This window comes from Parasteatoda tepidariorum, chromosome X1 (assembly GCF_043381705.1).
Source record: "Parasteatoda tepidariorum isolate YZ-2023 chromosome X1, CAS_Ptep_4.0, whole genome shotgun sequence".
Classification (NCBI taxonomy): domain Eukaryota; kingdom Metazoa; phylum Arthropoda; class Arachnida; order Araneae; family Theridiidae; genus Parasteatoda; species Parasteatoda tepidariorum.
In genome coordinates this window covers 16,074,630-16,094,972 of record NC_092214.1, presented here as the reverse complement: position 1 = coordinate 16,094,972, position 20,343 = coordinate 16,074,630, and the positions used below count along the sequence as shown (strand labels likewise).

The following is a 20,343-nucleotide window of genomic DNA, read 5'->3' as shown; positions in this document are numbered from 1 at the left end:
TAATAAAACATTTTCAATCACTTAAAAAATCTACTTTTAAATAGAGGTCATTTATAAGAAATTCAGTCTTAATCATTTCACTTTCCAAAGCACAGAAAATAAAATTTTCTCGGACCTAATGTTGAATGGACAAAAATGGTGGGGAAAAATTATATACATGGCTCAGTAAAACTTCTTTTGTAATTATATAAATAGTTTACTTTGTTATACTTTGAGCTGAACTCAATTAAAATGACACATTAATTAGGACAATTATTAAATATTTCTGCTAAATTAACACAAAAAGAATATAACAGAGTAAAATTCCTGAAAGAAAAAGCCAATCCTAAATTAATTAAGCAGAAAAAATATCAAAATTTCTTACCTTTGCCGAGGATAATCAGAGACATAATGTTTGAAGAATAAAATTTATTATGGAATTCAAGCAACTTATCACGAATGTTAATTCCTTGAGATTTTGGATTTTCAAATAATGTAAATTTATTGCCTGAAATAATAAAAAAAAAAATTTAGAAATTACATTTGATTTTTCAAATAATTATTTAATTCTATCTCGATTACTTTAATATAACAGTTTTTATATAATTATCAGAATTATTGGGTATGATCATTTATTAATGCAGTTAAATGTATATAATTCCATTACTACAGTCAAATATCAATTCTGTAAAGCAGAATGGAGACATTAAAAATGCTGTAATACCCAAAATTGAATGACACCTGGCAGCAAAGTGGTAGTCCTTCGCTCTCTTGCGCCACATGTCCCAGATTCTACCTTTGGACTGGGCAAGGTTAACTCAGCTTTTCAATGGGTCAATAAAATCATTACCAAGCATTCTTGGGGACTAAACACTGTGGGTTCTGCATTCGGCTGACCACCCAACACAAAAATCTGTTTTTGCACTGCAACATCCCAGACCAAAGAAACTGAGATGGGTACAGTAGATCATGGCCAGAATTATATCTGTGGGAGAATTTGATGAATGGATACCACTAGTTGATTCATTGCTGTTATGTGAGAAGCAGGGAGATCTGTATTAAGATCACCGTACTTTTTGAGCACTGATTGTGACAGCTGTATTAAGTTCACGGTCGCTCCTGTATTGCCTTTAGCAGTGGAGTGTATACATTGTGTGTGATCTAGACTGAGAAGCAACAGTGTGAGAAGGACAATGTCGCAGTCACAAGTAGAAAATCAACTGTTCAGTGTAGACCTTCCATCCAAGTAGGCGTGCTCAAATCGTAGTGGGCATTTCTGTCAAGGTAGGCGTATTCACATCACGTCCGAAGGTCACCAATCAATGTGGGGCGAGGAGTAACTGACAATGTCAACCTTCATCTCTGAATAGGTACCCCATCAAAGAATCGAGTTAGCATGTCTTATATACTAGTGAATTGTAGCTGTAATTTTGTGGTAAATACACTACATGATACTTTAAAAGTTGTATAATGTGTATTTATTTCAAACAATTTTGATACTTTTGATTTTATGTTTATCTAAAATTCTTCTCTTTTCAAATCTTCCTTTTCTGATGTATCTACAGATGCTATAATTTCTTTCCACATATCCGATTCTTCCTCTTTCACCACAAGATGGTTTTTGGGTATTACCAAAAGATATTAAAAAAGGAGATAGCTTACCTCCACCAAAAGGGTGGGAACACTTTGTAATATTCCATAAACTTCTATAAAACATCTAAATAATTGTAGTTGAGAGTGTAACAATCAAGATTAAATTTTATTTACACAAAAAATATTTATGGACACACAAAAAAGAACAACATGCTTCCCAATCAGAGTTTCAATCAGTTTTCTCTCGAGCCAGTGTCAGTGAGTGTGGGAGGAGTCGGGATTAAAGTTAAGCGCGTGATGATGATGCGCTCACGAGACAAAACTAAGTGATAGATTAATGATTTTAATTGCAATTTCCAACACTGGTAATATATATTGCCCACAAGAAATACTTCCTCGTAAGTATCAGTTTCTTATGAAGTCATTAAACTGGTAAATTCTTTTCAGTTTCATGCATGGAAATTCTTATCTATGCACACATCTTGTAAGTCCACTTCTTTAGAAAAAGAATGATTCTGGCAATTTCTTCTAAAATACGGCAATCTCTTTCTTAGGTTTCATAATTCATAAAATTATTCAAGAAAGCATTTTGAATTCTTTAGAAATCAGGGGGGAAATTGATGCTGAGAGATATTTCATAAAACCAAGGGTAATGTATATGGCTAAAAGAGGTTTCCAGGTCAGAAGAAAAGAAATTCAGGATTTAATAGTTAAAGGGTTAAGAGGAAATAAAACTAAATGTAATGAGCTTTAGAAGTAGATAGCATTTTTTTTCTTTTAACTTTCAATAAGGTTACAAAAAATTTTCATGGATCAAAATGCTCAAAAAAAATCTGCAAGGTTACAGTTGAAAAAAGATTGCATAGTAAAATATTTTTGGATAAAGCATATTTTAAACTATAAAAACCACTTAATGTTTAGAACGACTTTTGAAAAATTATAGAAATTAGGATGACTTTTTATTGCAAAATAACTTTGAACAAAAGATATAATTAAATAAAATCTTAGAAATGTATGTTTTAATACACTTTTTTAAAAAAAAAATTTAAAAATAAAAAATACAATAAAAATTGTGCTCTTTCAAGTGTGATACAGTGCTATGAACAAAAATATTATGACATATATAGTTGCATACTTAAAAAAAACTAGGCTAAAAAAAGTCTTAGAAAATAAAATAGACTTAAAAAAAAGAATTATAGACTATTGCAAAAATTTATTTTTAGTTGAATTTATGATTGCAAATTTTTGAAACAAAAACATCTTTAATCATTAACAATGACTGATATTTGTCTAATATGTTCAGCCTATCATAATGCCTGTTTAGTATATCAAATAATTTAATTTCTTGGTAACACTTTAAATATTTAACTAATTTATGAAAAATGACAGCATTTTTGATTTGTCATTGACACTTTTAAGAATACTTTAAAAAGGTAATGATGCATTGTGCCAAAGAGAACATTTATTTCACATGAAATTTTTTTCCTTAATTCACTTAACTTAAAATATTCTTGCCCTTCTTCTCATTTCATTAAATACAGTATAAAAAAAAAAGTTTTCTTAAGAAATATATGAAGGACTTACTTTTTAACAAAAAAATGAAATTTAGTTAATTTATTGGGGTAAGCATTTACATTCAAAAAAAGTTGTCGATATGATCAAATTTCTAAAAGTTCCAAAATTACAACTTTGTATCAGCAAGATTAAATTTGAAAAAATGTGCTTTTCTGAAAATATTTTTAATTTTTACCTGTTCCAAATTTACTAAAATCATGATTAGGATCACATGTAGCTCTTTCTAGCTGAGCCAGCCTCCAAGTATCGCTTTGTAGATTTTTTTCATGTTCAGAATCAACAGCATTAACTTCTCGTTCAGTAGCACTCTCAGTAAATAAAGGACACAAAAAGAACTGGGCAAATCTGGCAAAAGCATATTAAAGACTAATTTTTAAAATGGCTTTAATAATACTGCTAATAATATTGTAATTAAGTAATTTTTCTTTTAATTTTCAGAACAATTACATCATTCAATCAACGCACTATCTGGAAAAAGGACATTAATACCTTTTCCACAGAATAGTGCAGATTAGTGTGTTGCATATTACCCTGAATGGCATCAAATTTTACATTGCCTGAAGAAAAAAAACTTTAAGACTTATTTATTCTCATTCATTATAATTTTTGGAAAAGAATTTCCATTTGAAAATTAAAAATCTTTCTTCTTGATAACTGATTATCAAATATTTAACTTCAATTTTGTGTACATTGTAAGTTTCTTAAAAAAATTTATTTTTCACAATACATTGTCTGATATCTTTTAGTAGGTGTGCAAGCACAATTCAATTTATGACCCTCAAATAATGGGTTAATATAAAGATTCTATTAAGAAATATGAAATCAGAAAAATATATTCATAGAATAAATAATAACAAGATATCTATCTTTACGAATTTTATAACAACCTTAAATACAAATACATCCTCAAAAAACCTTAAATACATATTAAACTTGGTTCAAAGTGTTTTGGTTGGCAATCAATAATCTCCAATTTTTCATGAGATTATATAGTCCCAAAATATACAATTTGAAAAGCCGACTAAATACCAGTAAATTGTTTTAAAACTGAAGTCAACATATTTTTGTAATATCAATTATAATTACTCTTTCATTATCTTCTTATTTCAACTCTTTTCTTTTTCAAAGATTATAATCATAAGTAATTTAATTTTTCTTTTCAAAAATTTAACAAAAAATAATAAGAAACTCAATACTTTTACGGTTTCAAAAAATATAAAAGAAAAAACTAGTTATGAAACTAGATATCGTGTTAAGGCTTTGTAGAAGGGCTAAATAAAATATTAGAACAACATTTTTCAAACAAATCAAAACATCAACATCACATTTAATGAAGCAGTATACATATGCCAGAACACTTTTAAAAAAGTAAATGGCAAGATAAAAAAAGTATAATTAGTTCTGCTTAAGTATAATAAAATTTTATTGCAAATTAATAATAAAATATGCTATTTTCAATTTCAGTATTACTTTGTTTAGAACAGGAAGTTTTAACAGTTTCCAGTATAATTTTATTAATGGAGTATTGATTAATTTTATTAATGGAGCAGGATTCTAAATTCCCTAGAATTAATTGTTCAGAATTTCTATAAATTCCCCCTAACAGAGTTTGATCTTATAGTTGCAATTGACAAATGGTATTTAGTTCCCTAAGACAAAGGTATACAGACATTAAGTGTTAAGAGGATGCTATACCGCAGGAGAAACTTTTCCACACAAATTCTGTTTTACCTACATTAGTAATTTAAAATTTTTAATATAAAAAAATGCATTCATGTAAATAGAGAATAAACCAATACTAAAGAACTCATAACAGTTTCAAATCAATGCAAAGAAACTTGTTGAAGTACTGCTGCATTAAAAAAATAACCAGTATGAATTAGATAATATTCCCTTAAACCTTAAACCAATATATAATTAAAATTTTGAATTGAGTTCAAGATTTCCTTAATCAAATTACTTTAAAGTAGAGTATTAATTTTGAAATGAAAATACAGAGAATATACTACTTCACGCTTTCGTACAAAAGTAATTTCAGTAAATGATCCCTCAATTCATCATTTAAAATTCTTTGATATGATTACTGTGGAATCTTTTAGTATCAATAATATATAAAAATTATATGAAAGAGACAAATCAATAATCGCTTAGCTACAAAAATATATCTTATAAGATTTGTTACTGCATTTGCTTAAAATAATAAATAAAGCATATGACCCCTGATTTCATCCCCATGAAAATTTTATAATATAAAATAATTGAGTTTCATTTTCAAAGATGACTGAATTCCCGAAAAGTTTTAACAATGAATTCTGTTGTATTCTCATAAAATGGGATGTTCTGAAAATATACTAAAATCAGGACAACTATGAACCCTGTTATATTTAATTAAGTTATCACATAACATGATTTATAAATGTTGAAGTTGGCTATTAACAGTGCTATTATTGGCAGCCCTGTAGCTTACTTTCTTTATTCCATGGTTTTTTCATTAACAATGTTCATTGTTTATATAATATCGAAAACTTAATTTTATGTATCATAAACACATATTATATGCATTTTATTATAATAACTATGATTATACCTGTGTAAAGCATCACTAAGAGAATTAGGAGCTACATCAAAGTAGTAACAGGTATTATCAGCAGCAGTATATGCATTACTACTACCACTATGTTCATGTAAAAACTAAAAAGACAAAAGAATATGTTAAATGCAATGCATGAGCTAAATAATAAATCAATAGAAGAATAAATTAATAACAGAAGATAGATTAATAATAAAATAATTGTTAAGTCAATAATTTCTCGCAAAGTGGTATCGGAAGGTGGGGGTTAACAATTGCTAGCAGAAATTATTTTAACAATTAATATTTTTAAAGAATAGCTTAGGACTTATATATATTTATTTGAATTATTTATAAGTAGTGGTGGTCAAGAATCATTATAAATCAACTTGGTTAAATAAAAATAAAACATTTTTGAACGACTTTAAAAGTAAAAATAAAATCTCCCAAAAAAATCAGATTTGGCAGCTATGGGTGAGAAGTTGTAAGAGTGCAGAAAAAGGTCCATCAAATTTTAATTTATGCTGTTCAGCAAGAAATTTATTATTTATGAACTCTCTGAATATATTTTGTTTTATTTCAGATATTTCCTTTTTTTCCATTTTAGCATTTTCAGTTTTAAGTTAGATATATAAAATAACCACTTGTTATGAAAAGTTTTAAATTTTTTATATCACTTTGAAACAATGTATAAAATAACCATTTGATGGCTATTTTATGTATTTCTTATTATTTCCTTTCATAGTGTCATCGAGCTGTTGTATAAGTGTATGTAAAATATTTTTTATAAGTTGTAGTTTCAAAAAAAAATTTCTCAATATTTTGTTTAAAAATTTTGAATTGCGCTTTTTTCTTTCATTTGACTTGAAACTACCAATTACATTAGTTTTTAAGGTTCAGAACTAAATTTAAGAACTTTATCATTGGTAATTTTGATCATATTTTATTATTTTAATTTAATTATTTTCATACTTTATTTAGTTTTTACATTAATCTAAAATAATAAAAAGAAGAATGCTTAAATGTTTGTGATACTTAAATAATTCCCATACCACTAGTGCTCTGAAATTTGAACAGCAGTGAAAAAGGGGAATTTCATCCCCCAATCCTTAAAAAATTTCAATTATAATGTTCCAAAGAAAGAGTTAAAAAATTGAATTTTTTTTCAGTTAAGCATTAGTCTATAGACTATTCTGTTCTTTTCCAAATATTTTTAAGATAATATTATTGATGGTTGGGTAACTCTATTTAATAAAAAACATTCTGTATTATTTTTTCATCAGCTAAGCCTCCCAATGAGGTAAACCGGGTTTGAATTCCAGCGATGGCTGGCAGATATGAATTCTGCATCTGCCTTGCACCGATCTCAGTGCTGACGTGTAATATCCTCAGTGGTAGACGGATTATGGGTAAGAGTCCCCTTGACGTCAGGCTAACCGTGGGAGGTTCTCCTGGTCTTCCTTTCTATGTAATACAAATGCGTGTTAGTTCCATCAAAAAGTCTTCCACAAAGGTAAATTTATCCCAATACTTGATCCAGGAGTTCCCTTGTATTCTGGATTGGGTTCAAAATTACAAGGCTATGGAGTTGAACATTAGTTGTCAGAAACCCACATTTGGGTCGGCAGTTCAAAGATGGTTATAAAATAAAATAGATGTGACCACACCCTATTGTTTATTCCAGATTCCACAGTTTATTTCACACCGCTGAAAATCTTCAGCTTCAAAATTTCTAATTTTGTTCACTAACTTGCACCACACTTATTTTTAAGCAAATGCCGGTCTAGGCCACGCATACTGCTTAGAAGTGCTTGCATGGTGGTATTACAAAGTGCACTACTAACAGATTAATATAATTACAATAAAAATTTTATTTTTAATAAATAAAAATTAAGTAAATTTTAAATGAATTGTCAGTAATAACTGTAATCAACGCAAATTTTTTACTTTCATATCATATTATAAGCATTAAGTCACTGATGACTTGATGTAGGACTCAACGTGTTAATATGCCTTCATCAAACCATTAGAAGAAATTAAATAAAGATGAAAGAAGAAGAGAAAAAAGCAAAATCATGCAAAAAATTATTGGTTACTTTTAAACTAACTTTTTCCTTCATTTCACTTTGTTTTATTATCATAAATTTATTAAAACTTTTAAAATTTGTTTTTAATACTTTTATTGAATAACATTTACTAATTATGTTTGCGATAATTACGTTTTTTTCTCTTATACAGTATTTAGGCCGTTTCATGATCTTTTTCTCTTAATGACTTTATTAATTTTAAAATTTATATACAGTAGGGAACCGATTATCCGGAACGATCGGGACCATCGCTATTCCGGATAACTGATTTTTCCGGTGTTCTGAATCACTACAAAAAGCTGTTTTTTTTATTGTTAAACCCAACTAAAAAAAAAATTATGGAAATAGTCTTAAAAAGAAGAAAAAACGATGAAGTAATACACTAATGATTATTTCCAAAGTGATGGTAAGGTAAACATCTTTCAAAAAAGAAAGAAAAATCCTAAAATCTTATGAGGAAAAAAAATATTTTTTAAAAAAATGGCGGGAAAATTTCTCGAATTTCCTTCCGGTTTCTTGGTTTTCCGGTTTTCTGATTTCTGGATAACGGGTTCTGTACTGTACTATAACTTCCCTTTTAAATAAGTTACCTTAATTTAGATTTTACTAAAATTATTACAATCTTCTTGTAATAATACTAATTCTTTATTGTGTAACGTGACAATAAGCTTAAGTGTCAACAGACAATAAGCATATTGTTTTTAATTACTTCTCTTTCTATCATGGGTTTTGTGGTTTAAATTTTCCAATTAATATTATTAAAGTGTTTATTTTCTAGATGGCAGCACTCAAATATAAATAACTTCATATTTTTACCAAATATATTTTATAACAATTATTTTATTCACTATAGCTATAAGCACATTTTTATTTTTTCATTTTTAAGAAATTTTGTTAACCGTTAGATTAATATATCTATTTTTAAGATATTTTTAATTTTAACTCCATATCGGAAAGTTTTTTTTCTGCTTTTTTCTTTCACTTCAAACCCACTTTCAATTGATTTTTATTTTTTAGTGATATAGATACATTATAAAGAATAGTTTTTATCTTAGGATAATTATTCTTTATTTCGAAATATCCCTACATAAAAAAATGCATCCAGAAGAGAATCTTTATCGTTTCCCAGTAATATAATTTTTTTTTCTAATTGTAATTTAGAGTTTATATGTATATAATTTTTCTTCTTTTTTTTGTATGTGTGGGTAAAAGACTGAGCAAATCCTCCATAAGATGTATAAAAATGAATCTGAAGTATATTTTTTCTGAAGTTGGGAAGAGGTATTTTGAAACTGTATTGTGGCATCTGCACACTAACTCAAACAATGAAGATATTCATTTTCATTGCCATTTAATGGCTTCTTTCTTTTAATTTATTTAAGATTTGAAAAATGATAATTGCCGAAATTTCATGATATGATTAATTTATTTTTAGCCTAAGTTTTATTTATGACTAGCTTTTAAATCCAAGGGATAGTTCCCATCACATAAAATAAAAATTAAAAACTCTTCAGACTATAACCAATTTTTTCATATAGATAGATATATAGTACAGGACCCGTTATCCGGAAATCAGAAAACCGGAAAATCAAAAAACAGGAACAAAATTCGATACATTTTCCCGCCATTTAAAAAAAAAATATTTTTTTCCTCATAAGATTTTAGGATTTTTCTTTCTTTTTTGAAAGATGTTTACCTTACCATCATTTTGGAAATAATCATTAGTGTATTACTTCATCGTTTTTTCTTCTTTTTAAGATTATTTCCAAATACTTTTTTTTTTAGTTGGGTTTAACAATTTAAAAAAAAAATGGTTTTTTGTGTTTTATCGATTCAGAAAACCGGAAAAATCAGTTATCCGGAATAGCGATGGTCCCAATCGTTCCGGATAATCGGTTCCCTACTGTAAATATATATATACTGGTTATTTTATGACAAATAATACAATGGGAAATTTATTTCACTTGACAAAAAGTGCCCTTTTCAATAAATGCACCCTGCCTCTTCTGAAGAGAATTGTGAACACTGGATATTGCATTGATAGAGTCAGAGCAAAATATACCAAAACAATAATATGAGGAACGCTAAAAAGTGAGGCCAATTCGCTAACAATTTAATAGAGTGAAAACAACAAAATAAAACAAAAAGGAACATATAGAGAGGGAAGAGAGAAAGATATCATGAACATATACAAAAATCATTTATAAATATTTCCATAAGTAAGTTACCTGATTACAAAATATGAAATTAAAGCATAATAGAGTGTAGTTACATATTTTTAAAGCACATTCATACTGAAGTTATATATAGTACATAACAGAATATATATATATATATATATGTTTACAAAATTTTTATATATTAACAGAAAAACAAGATAATATGAATTTCAGTGTGGACCCTTAATAGTACTAACTCATATAACTTTTTAAGAGAAGATACACATATGGATAATTAAAAATAATAATACATAGGATAATTAAATAATATATAGGATAATTAAAAATACTATGTTTAAAATTTTTCATTTCCGAAATCATACATATTTACCTTAGTGTAATCATTCTCAACAGGATACTAAAAACAAAATATTAACTGTATTAGTAATATACAATAAACACAATGTGTATAAAAAACACAATGTTAAAAAAGTGAATATGAAAAATGTTGAAATTCATTGAGTAGTCAGTAAAAAAGAATTTAAAAAGCAATTTCTAAGACATTAGAATTTTTTTTTTTTAAATAATAAGCATACTTAATCATTCATAACTTCATTTCCTTTCTAAAAAATAAATTTAATATTTTATATTTAAATGCTATTTTCAGGAGGACTCCTCTAGGCGCCCATTTCACGTCGTGGCTGGTACTATGGTTACGAGGTAAGGTCACTTCGAATAGGGGTGTGGGGTGAATAGTTTTGTCTTAATCTTAGTGTAGATTGTTGTGAGTAAACCAATCAACACCTTCTTTCCTTCATGTCACCCCCATTAGAAATGCGCTTTCAAAGAAACTCAAACAAAGTCATCAAAAAAAAAAACTCACTTTAACCAGGTCAAACAAAGATTTCACAAGCAAACCGAATGAAAAGGAAACACTTAAAACTAAAGAAAACAACGCCCTCTATTACAATGCGCAGATTGAAAAAAGAAATTGGTTCTTTGTATTTCATGTTTTTTCCTGGACTTCTATACAAAACCTTCGGGGTACTGAGGGAGTTACTTTAGGCCTCAATACTTCTCCCTCAATAGAAAAGGTTTTGTGTTATGGCTACCGGAGCCGGTACCCCCTGAAGACGTCGACTTCAGTGGTCACATTTTAATTATTAATATTTAATTATAGTCATTTTTGATTTGTCAGTGCTCATATTTTAAAAAAAATGTCTTAAAGATAATTATGTAATGAGATACAATTTTTAAGGCAAATTAATGATTAAAATCTCAACATTCATGATGTACTAGCAACCAAGGAAAACTGCAAAAAAAAATTTAGGGGGATAATAGAAAAAAATTCATCAAAATATTTAAAAAATCATGGGGTTTTTTTCTTAATTTTACAAAAATACTTTTACTTGTGTTTTTAGAAATTTTAAAATAGAATTTCAACAATTTGTTCAATACCACTAAACCAAAAGTTTTCAGCTTGAAGTTCAGTTTTTCAATATTTCAACTTAATTGTAAAAAATATTAATATTTTGAGATTAATATTAATATTTTGATATTGTTAATATTTTGAGAAGCGCAAACCTAATTATAGCATTCATTAAATTTAAAAATGCTTTTTATTTTTTTATTTTTGTCATGAAATAAGTATTAAAAATCACTACCACAAGAAAAAAATTTTGCCTATTAAAATTAAAAAAATTTATATTTAAAATTTACAAAAGATAATTTTTAATTTGAAAGATATTAAGGAAGGCTGCAAATGCTTCTTTTTAATCCAAGGGTGCCATACCATAGTTAGCAGAAATAAATTCTAAACTCCTGTTTGTGAAAACTGCAACACCATGAAGGAATCATCATAATTGAATGAAATTTAATACACAGTTGAGTGGTAGTGGTACAAATGATTAAAATTTCAAAGCAAACAAACAATAACAAGAGATCGAAATCAGTATTTTGTGTAGCCACCACGCTCCGCAATAAGTGCTGCTACACAACGTGGCATGGAGTCAAGCAAGCTTTGAATGTCTGTCTGAGGAAGAGAATTCCATACTGTTTGTATGCGTACCCAAAGTTCGTCTGTAGAAGCAACAGGACGAGGATTATGAGCGAAGCGCCGAACAACGAAATCCCACACATGTTCAATCTGCGACATATCCGGGTAATACGCCGACTAAGGAAGAAGTTGTACCTGTCGCGATGCAAGGAAGGATTGATCAGTCCTAGCAATATGAGGGCGGGCATTATACTGCTGAAATACAGCATCTGGCAAGGCTTGAAGGAAGGGAACAGCTTGGGGCTGTAGAACTTCACTGATGAACCTGTTGCTGTTCAGATTATCCACAATTCGTAGCAATTGAGATCGTCCATGATATGCTATGGCACCCCAGACCATAACTCCGGGTGTTCGTCCACTGTGGCGTTTGATAATGCACTCCGGAAGGTGTCGTTCACCGGCATAGCGTCTGACACGAATGCGGCCATCATGGTACCACAAATTAAAGCGGGATTCGTCAGAAAACACGACACGCTGCCAATCAGCACGCCAGTCCCTATGCTGGTTGGCCCATTGCTGCCGCAAGCGGCGAAGGTTTAGCGTGAGGGAGATCCTGTATAAAGGAGTCCTTGCGCGCACTCCACGCTGCAGCAGGCGTCTACGAATTGATAAAGCACACAATGAAACACCTGTAGCTATTGACCACCGTGCTGCCAGTTGTCTAGAGGGAGCCGTACGGTCCGTTAGCGAAACGCCGAACATGTGTCTATCATCGAGAGCTGACGTGACATTTCGGAGCCCACTCCCGGATTTCTGAGTCGTCCGACACTCGTCCATCCACTGCTTTCAAACACACATCACTGTGCTGCTGTTACGCTGCACACGAGCGGCTACTGCACGATAAGATAATCCAGCTTCACGAAGGCCGATGATTCTCCCCCGTTTAAACTCCGTAAGTTGTTGAAATCTCGCTCTTTCATCGAATAGGCATAAATAATGACTAAGCTAACGTTTACCACTAGCAGATAACCACCAATAACCATACTCGTCTGGCTACAGCCGTCTATTTATTCGGATCCATCCGCCGTTCAGAGGGCTCTGCTCAGCATATGCATGCGCTACGGGTCTGAAATTCTAATCATTTACATATCATGCTCTACTTTGCATTTCCTGAAAATTTCAGCTCACTTGCGTAAGTCCTTCATGGTGTTGCAATTTTCACAAACATGAGTTTAACATATTTGACGGACGTAAAAAAATTCAATGCATTTAATTTTGATATTTGGAAAGTGATTACTTGCAGTCGTTGTTGCTTATCATTATCAAAAAGAAAATAAAAATCGAATTTTTCATTTTAGAAATGTAAAGAAAGAAACTACATACTTCTTTAAACACTCCTCTTTCATCTGTTTTTATTTTTCAGAAAAGAGGGGGTATATTCAATCTTAAATAATTTGATTGGTTTAAATTAGTTATCATGCAAGGTAGAGACGTCACCTTTTTTAGTATTTATTACAGCTCTTATTAAGATTCCTCACCGTTGGTAGTAAAAATATCCTATTGTGGAAGGATGCATATTTTTTTCTTCTTTTTCACCAAATTGCAATAGGGGTGATATCTATTAAACAGATTCGGAAAACACTTTTTCAAACAGATTTTCACAGCTGATTTAATTTAAGTTAGACAAGCATATCTATAGATAAGACAGCTGGGCTGGGAGTAGCATCATGACTTTTGCACTCGAGTATTTGTTTCTCAAAAAAGATGCAACCTTTTCTGGCCAGTTAGGGGGTTTTAAGTCTCCCTTCCATTACACTACTTTTAACAAAAGGCCCCTTTTGTAATAGGATATGAAGATGCACAAAATGTTTAGCCTAAACTGCGAGCAAAATGCTTGGCCTTGAATTTAAGCATAGGGTGTTGGAAAAGAAGATAGAGGTTTATCTGGAAGAAAACATTTTAGGACTTGCTTTTTGGTCAAATTTAATTTTTTTTTTTTTCGGTAGGAAATATTAAAATTAATTTACTCAACGGTCAAAACTAAACAGAAGCAAGTATTTTAATATTCATAATAATAATAAATAATGGCTAAGTAAAAGAACAATAAAATGAAAAAAATTAGTCAATTTGGTGCCCTTTTTTAGAATGATGCGCTCATGGCAAAATGCCCACTTACCGTACCCTACATATGCTACAAGAGACAGGTCGTACAAAATATAAAAACAAGTGTGGTTACACAAAATTAAGATATTCTGACATGGTGTTTGATCTGTGACATAGTTTGACAAGTATAAACATTTAAACTTATTTCTCTCTGCTTCAGCAGATGCAAACAATTTTATAGACTCCTTAAAATCAATTGCTTTTGTGGTTTCATTTTCAGTTACAGTTCAAAAATACTGCCAAAGAATTTAATCGGTCTTGTGTCATTGTAGCACTTAAATAGGTTTTTAAAGCATTTAATTTTCTAAAAAAACATTTACCACTTGTTACGGATATTGGGATTATTAACAAAATCCTTAAACTTATCCACAAGTTAGGAAAAATATCTTTAAATTTTTACTATGAATCAACTTCAGGAGATTGATTGGAGATATATTTTCGACAGATATGAAATTTCTTTATTTTGTTCAATTTATTCAGAACTAGGAAACTCAAGAATGTGAAATAATACAATGTGTAAATAATTTCAATAGAGTCAATAATTTAGAGAATCAATAATTTAGAGAACATTAAATCTGGGTCTCGCTCACCGTCTCCCTAACCTGGAGTAACGGGCGACTGCCACCATGCCCACCCTACTTTGCACTGTATATATAATTTATCACTCTAAGTATGCTACGTAAAAATGAGAAGATAGCAAAAAGAATTATGTTATAAAAATGTGAAGAAATAAAACTGTTCCATTTAAAGGTTTGTAGGAAAAAATAATTTAACAAAATTAATATTTTGAAGTACAAAACATACCGTTTTTGTTCCAAGAAATAACATATGCTCACAAAAATGAGCTAGACCAGGTAAATCAGGGTCATCTGACATAAAACCTAGAAAGAAGAAAAATGCAAATATATCATTTCTTAATAACAAAAAAACTGACATACTAGTGGTTGTTGTTGCCTATCCTCTTCTGGCCTGACGAAGTCAGACCAGATCCATGAACCAATTTTTAAAAATGTCCAACTTGAAAATAGATAATTCAAGTAAACTGAAACTTGGTATTTTTCACCACTCATTCTGCTAGCTCCACCTAAGAGCCAAAAATACACCAACTACAAATACTTTAAAATTTGACAATTAGTTGATTTGATGAGTGAATCCTAATATAAAAAAAAACCTTTGCAATTATTTTATAAATTTTATATTTAAAAACATATTTTGATTCCACCATGTGAAATTATAAACAAACTTGGGTGTAAATATTATTTAATGTATTACATATTTAACAAACTACAGTTTTAACTAATAGAAAACTAAAAAGATTGTGATATTTAAATAGAATAAATTATGAATTAAATATGCATCATTAAATATCTAATGTCTTAATATAATTCCACTAAATGTATTTTTATTGTCAATTCGGTCATAACAATAAGATTCTTTTTTATTTCAGTTCATTTGATGAGGGATACTTGAAGTATGTTTCTTGTTAGATAAAAAAATTGTCAATAAATTTTTTACTTACCAACTCGAGCATTCAATGCAGCTGCTGATTTATCAGTGGAAGGATCACTTATTAATAATACTCTCATTTTATTACTCAATTCCAATCCCCGATAAGTTCGGTTGTCATACTGAGATTTGATTATGTTATCAAACACACGGGAAACTAATTTGTCATGATTAGCCATTTTCTTTTCAATCTGGAATTAAATTCTCTGAATTAAAAAAACTTAGCAAAGTCAAGATGTTTCCGAAATATATTCCCTTACTACATTTTAAGTGATCTGATACACAAAAATTAAGTTCTGTTCATAGAGCTGAACATACATACAAAGCAAGAACTTATCTGGAATGTCACTTTAATACAGCAGTGTTCTCCCTAAGCGTTTTTTTAATGGCGGTCCGCCCTGCTAGCCAAATAAATGTGCCTTTTTTATAAAAATAAGCCATGATCCCTTAAAAACATTGCATTTTTATTCATATTCCATTTTGAAAAAAAAAATTTTATTCACTACTTAAATAATAATTACACAATGTTAAAATTATCTGTGTTTATAGGTTTAATTCTGATTACTATTACAAATATTTACTTTTTTAGGATTATTCTCAACTAGTTAAATATTTATAAGCAACTTTTTTCATTACCTTTTCGCATGCTTTTATTTTTAAAATTTTCATTAAAAATTTTAATTTATTTAAAATTTTAAAATATTTATTTACAAATTTTTCTCTTATTTTGATATTGAGCGAGAATTACTTTTTTAAATGTACACATAAAATAGTATAGGGTCAGTAATTTAAATATTGTTAGAGATAAAATTCAGTTATTACATAATATTACACATTTTGATAAATTTCTACAGTGTTAAGTGTGTGCCCTTTCAAAACTCAAAGTACCCTTTTCAGAGAGGAAGCGCCCTGCCTTTTTTTATTCCTAGGGAGAACTCTGATGGAGAAATTACTTTAAAACTAAACATCAAATCTTAATTGAAGAACTCTATAACTGAAAAAGAAAAAAAATATTAAGTACAATATATTTTATTTACAATTGCAATAAAGTTGATAATTAATTTAAAGAAAAGTTATAAATAATCTCCATCTTCCCAAGTATTACTAACAAGACAATGAGGAAAGCATATTCTTTCTTCATAAAAATGTAGAAAGCATAAGTTAAATACTGAAAAATGAATCATACAATTAGAGAGAAAAATGAATTTTCAAATCATTTAAAATTGAAACTTTTAATCAATAAGTTATACTATAAATTAAGTAAAAACTGATGAAAACACACCTAAAGAATAAAAAACATGAATTATTATTATAAAAGCCATACATAAAAGTGTATCATAGCAATAAACATAAAAAAAAAGAACTAGTAGGCTATTTTAACATGTAAACTATTTTTTAAATGAAGCATTTTCACTGTCATTTAGAGACATTATCAATTTAAGATTTTTATTCCAATTTGATTTCCAAAAAACGGAAGATTATGTTAAAACATTTTAACAATCACAAAAAAATTCATGCTCTTAATACTTAATAAATGCATGAAATTGAGATCACGATTTTATATTTTGTATAAGAAAGCTATAAAATCTTACACAAAATTAAATAGCCATAAATGCTGCTAAATAGGATTATTTATTCTTTTCGAATATGCTTAGATTTCCATTCTTAGATTCTATTTAGATTTCTATTTTTCTAGGCAAAAAAAAATTTATAATCTGAAACTGAAAAACTAGACTGATAATAACCTAATTGGTTTTAAAAAATCTTTTTTTTTTCTAAACTGGAATTTAATGAGAGAAAAAATTTGAAAGAAATAGAGGATATTTGAGTATCAGAACATGCTTACACCAATTACAAACGCACTAAACTAAAACCATAATCACTAAAAGGATTGTAAATTTCCAAAATGTTCCATAAAAATATGTAGAGGTTTGCCAAAGAGTGGCGACAAGTTATACCTTTTGAGTTGGTCTCTCTCAGTAAAGTTTCTTTTTTTTAGTTTTTCACTGGCTACTGCTTGAAACTAAAAACTACGAGATTATATTAGAGGATTTCCATCTCATGATCTAAAACCAAAAAATCACCAAATCTTGGTGACTTCAAGGCAGTGGCCTGTAGGAAACTAAAAAAACATCAAGGAAAAAGACCAACCAGATGGATATAACTTGTAGCTACTCTCGGGCACGCTTTTAGATTATTTTAGTTCAATTCTCAAGTTTAGAATCCTTTTCGCGCCTAGGCGAATATAGTAAGAGGGAAATATCACAATACGGAAAGATATAAGATTGTTTTGGAGCAGACATTAATAAGTTTGAGAAAAAAAAGGTTTTTTTAAAAAAATTATTAAATACCATTTTTCTAAGTTAAATGAATTTTCAATAAAATAAACATTGTGTGTAATTTTTATTTACCTTATGTACGCACATTTAGTTTTATACAAGTTAGACTAATCAAAATTTATAAAATAGTTTTCAAGAGACTATGTTAGAACAAATTTGCAAGGAGACAAATTAAAATTTGTGAGGATTATGCTGCAGATTGACTCGGTTCATTCTGGTACCAGGTACGTACATATGTATCAATAACAATAATTAAAAAAAAATTACATACATTCGATTCTCAAATAATAAATGTTTAAAAAAAATAAATTTAAAAAAAACACTAAACGGGGATTAAAAGATATTTTTATTTTGCCCAAAATAAATGTTGCAAGCTGCAAATGTTGAAGTTATCATAAACATCAACAATAAACAAGCAATTTTTATTCTCATGGCACTTTTTAAAATATACAAATAGGAGTAATACCTGAATAATTTTAAAGCAGCAATATTTACAATGGTAAAAAATAAGAAATTTTATTACTTTTCAACATTGAACTTTTTTTTTCTTTTTTTTTTTAAGTGTATGCCTGTTAACGAAACAAAACATACAGTAAACGTAAAACAACTATTATGGCAGAAGCTATTGCACCGATCTTCGGTAAAATATCACCACTTCCGACTTATCTATCCGACTTCTGGCAACCGTAGCATAAGTTCGGCTCAGTAACGATATACCGGTCGCTTTTAAGGAAAGGCTCATCACGAATTGAGCACCACTTGATGGACCAGAATGTCGCCAAGTTGCTCTCCACAGCGTTTGTGAAAACAGGACTTAAAACGTTTTTACATCTTTAGCAATGGCTGCAAACGTAATTTTTTAAGAAAAAAAATAAATAAATAAAAAACAAAACATCGGATGCACTCCCAATATTGTTACAGCGATTTCATCAACATTAATAGATAAAAATATCTTCATCATCCGAAATTGTTTTCAGATGCATCATCCGAAGATGAAGTTGAAAAATTTAAGAATTGTCTTTTTTTATAAGGAGGTAAAATAAAGATAATAATAAACTTGTATTTATTGTTCTTTCATTAAAAAGCAAAGCAATTAAAAATTGTAGATATAAATAACCTGTTTATTACCTGCAGATTGTTTAGATGTTACTGAAATATTTAAGTGCATGCCATGAGTTGATAAATTTGTGTTGACAAAAACTTACACAGCATATACTTGTGTAGAACTTAAGTGTATAGAAGTTTGTTTTTTATATTACTATGTTCATAATTATATTTTTGGTTCTTGACAGAAGGAAAGGAATAATAGCACATAATTTATCTACTTATCTTTATTGTTTTAAAATAAAACCTCTCAGTTTTTATTTTCGTTGATTTTTACATTGGATGTCAAGTGAAACATGTATATACAAGATGTTAAACTAAATTGAAAATTTTAGCGCATTCCCTGAATTTCGATTTATGTTTTTACTTTGCTTAATCTTATTCCAGATTTTTTTCAAAAAAATGGATTTCTCATCTCTCATTAAGTCTTCATGCCTCATTTGTATTTATATAATTACTCATTAAAATAGCATTTGTAACTCAAAATTTGAATTGAATGAACATTATTTTGGTGTTGCAGAATTCAGAATGAAAAAAATGCAGAATTACTTCCAACAAATTTTTATAAATAGTGTTAGAATTTGAAATCTTGAGGTCATATTATTCTTTTTATATAATTTAAGCCATGGATTAGCCAAATGCTTTTATATAATTAAATTTGGAGGCAGTTTTAGCTTGCTTCTATGTTAAGTGTAAATAAAAATACATAAACTAATCTTGTACGCTTTGAAAAATGTTATTAATTCCTTCCAAATACATATTAAGAGCAGAGTCGCCATGGCTCAGGGAATAGAGCGTTTGCCTTCCAATGCGGCGAACCGGGTTCGAATCCCAGTCGATACGAATTCCGCATCCGGCTTGCGCCGACCACAGTGCTGACGTGAAATATCATCAGTGGTAGACGGATCATTAGTTAGAGTCCCCTGCCGCCAGGCTTACTCGCTGGTTCAAAACTAAAACGACACATCTGCAAACGTGTAATGCCTGCAGATGTGTCGTTTCAGTTTTGAAGCAGCGAACTGTAGGAGGTTCTCATGGTCTTCCTCTCCATGTAACGCAAATGCGGGTTAGCTCCATCAAAAAGTCCTCCACGAAGGCAAATTTCTCCCAATATTCGATCCAGGAGCTCACTTGTCTTCTGGATTGAGTTCAAAATTACAAGGTTGAACATTAGTAGTCGTAAACCCATAAAATTGGGTCGGCTGTTCAACGACGGTTATAAATAGGAAATAAAATACTGAGAGTAGCCAGCATAGACTCTATTGATAATGAA

General features: G+C 29.3%; 1 protein-coding gene across 6 annotated transcripts in view; it reads right to left on the bottom strand.

Moving 5' to 3' along the window:
- The window catches only part of LOC107436385 (Insulin degrading metalloproteinase), a 79,357-nt gene extending 60,663 nt beyond the window's left edge, over positions 1 to 18,694 (bottom strand). The window contains exons 1-7 of one of the 6 annotated variants that reach the window (XM_071187736.1): positions 18,490 to 18,694; positions 15,641 to 15,818; positions 14,926 to 15,002; positions 10,354 to 10,380; positions 5,735 to 5,838; positions 3,323 to 3,492; positions 365 to 487 (exon numbers count right to left, since the gene is read on the bottom strand). In XM_071187736.1, coding sequence (XP_071043837.1) covers positions 365 to 487; positions 3,323 to 3,492; positions 5,735 to 5,838; positions 10,354 to 10,380; positions 14,926 to 15,002; positions 15,641 to 15,806 — 667 coding nt within the window. In that variant the 5' untranslated portion in view covers positions 15,807 to 15,818; positions 18,490 to 18,694. The other 5 variants (XM_016048083.4, XM_071187737.1, XM_016048084.3 and 2 more) reach the window with 5 other exon arrangements.
- Between the last annotated feature and the right edge of the window lie 1,649 nt (positions 18,695 to 20,343).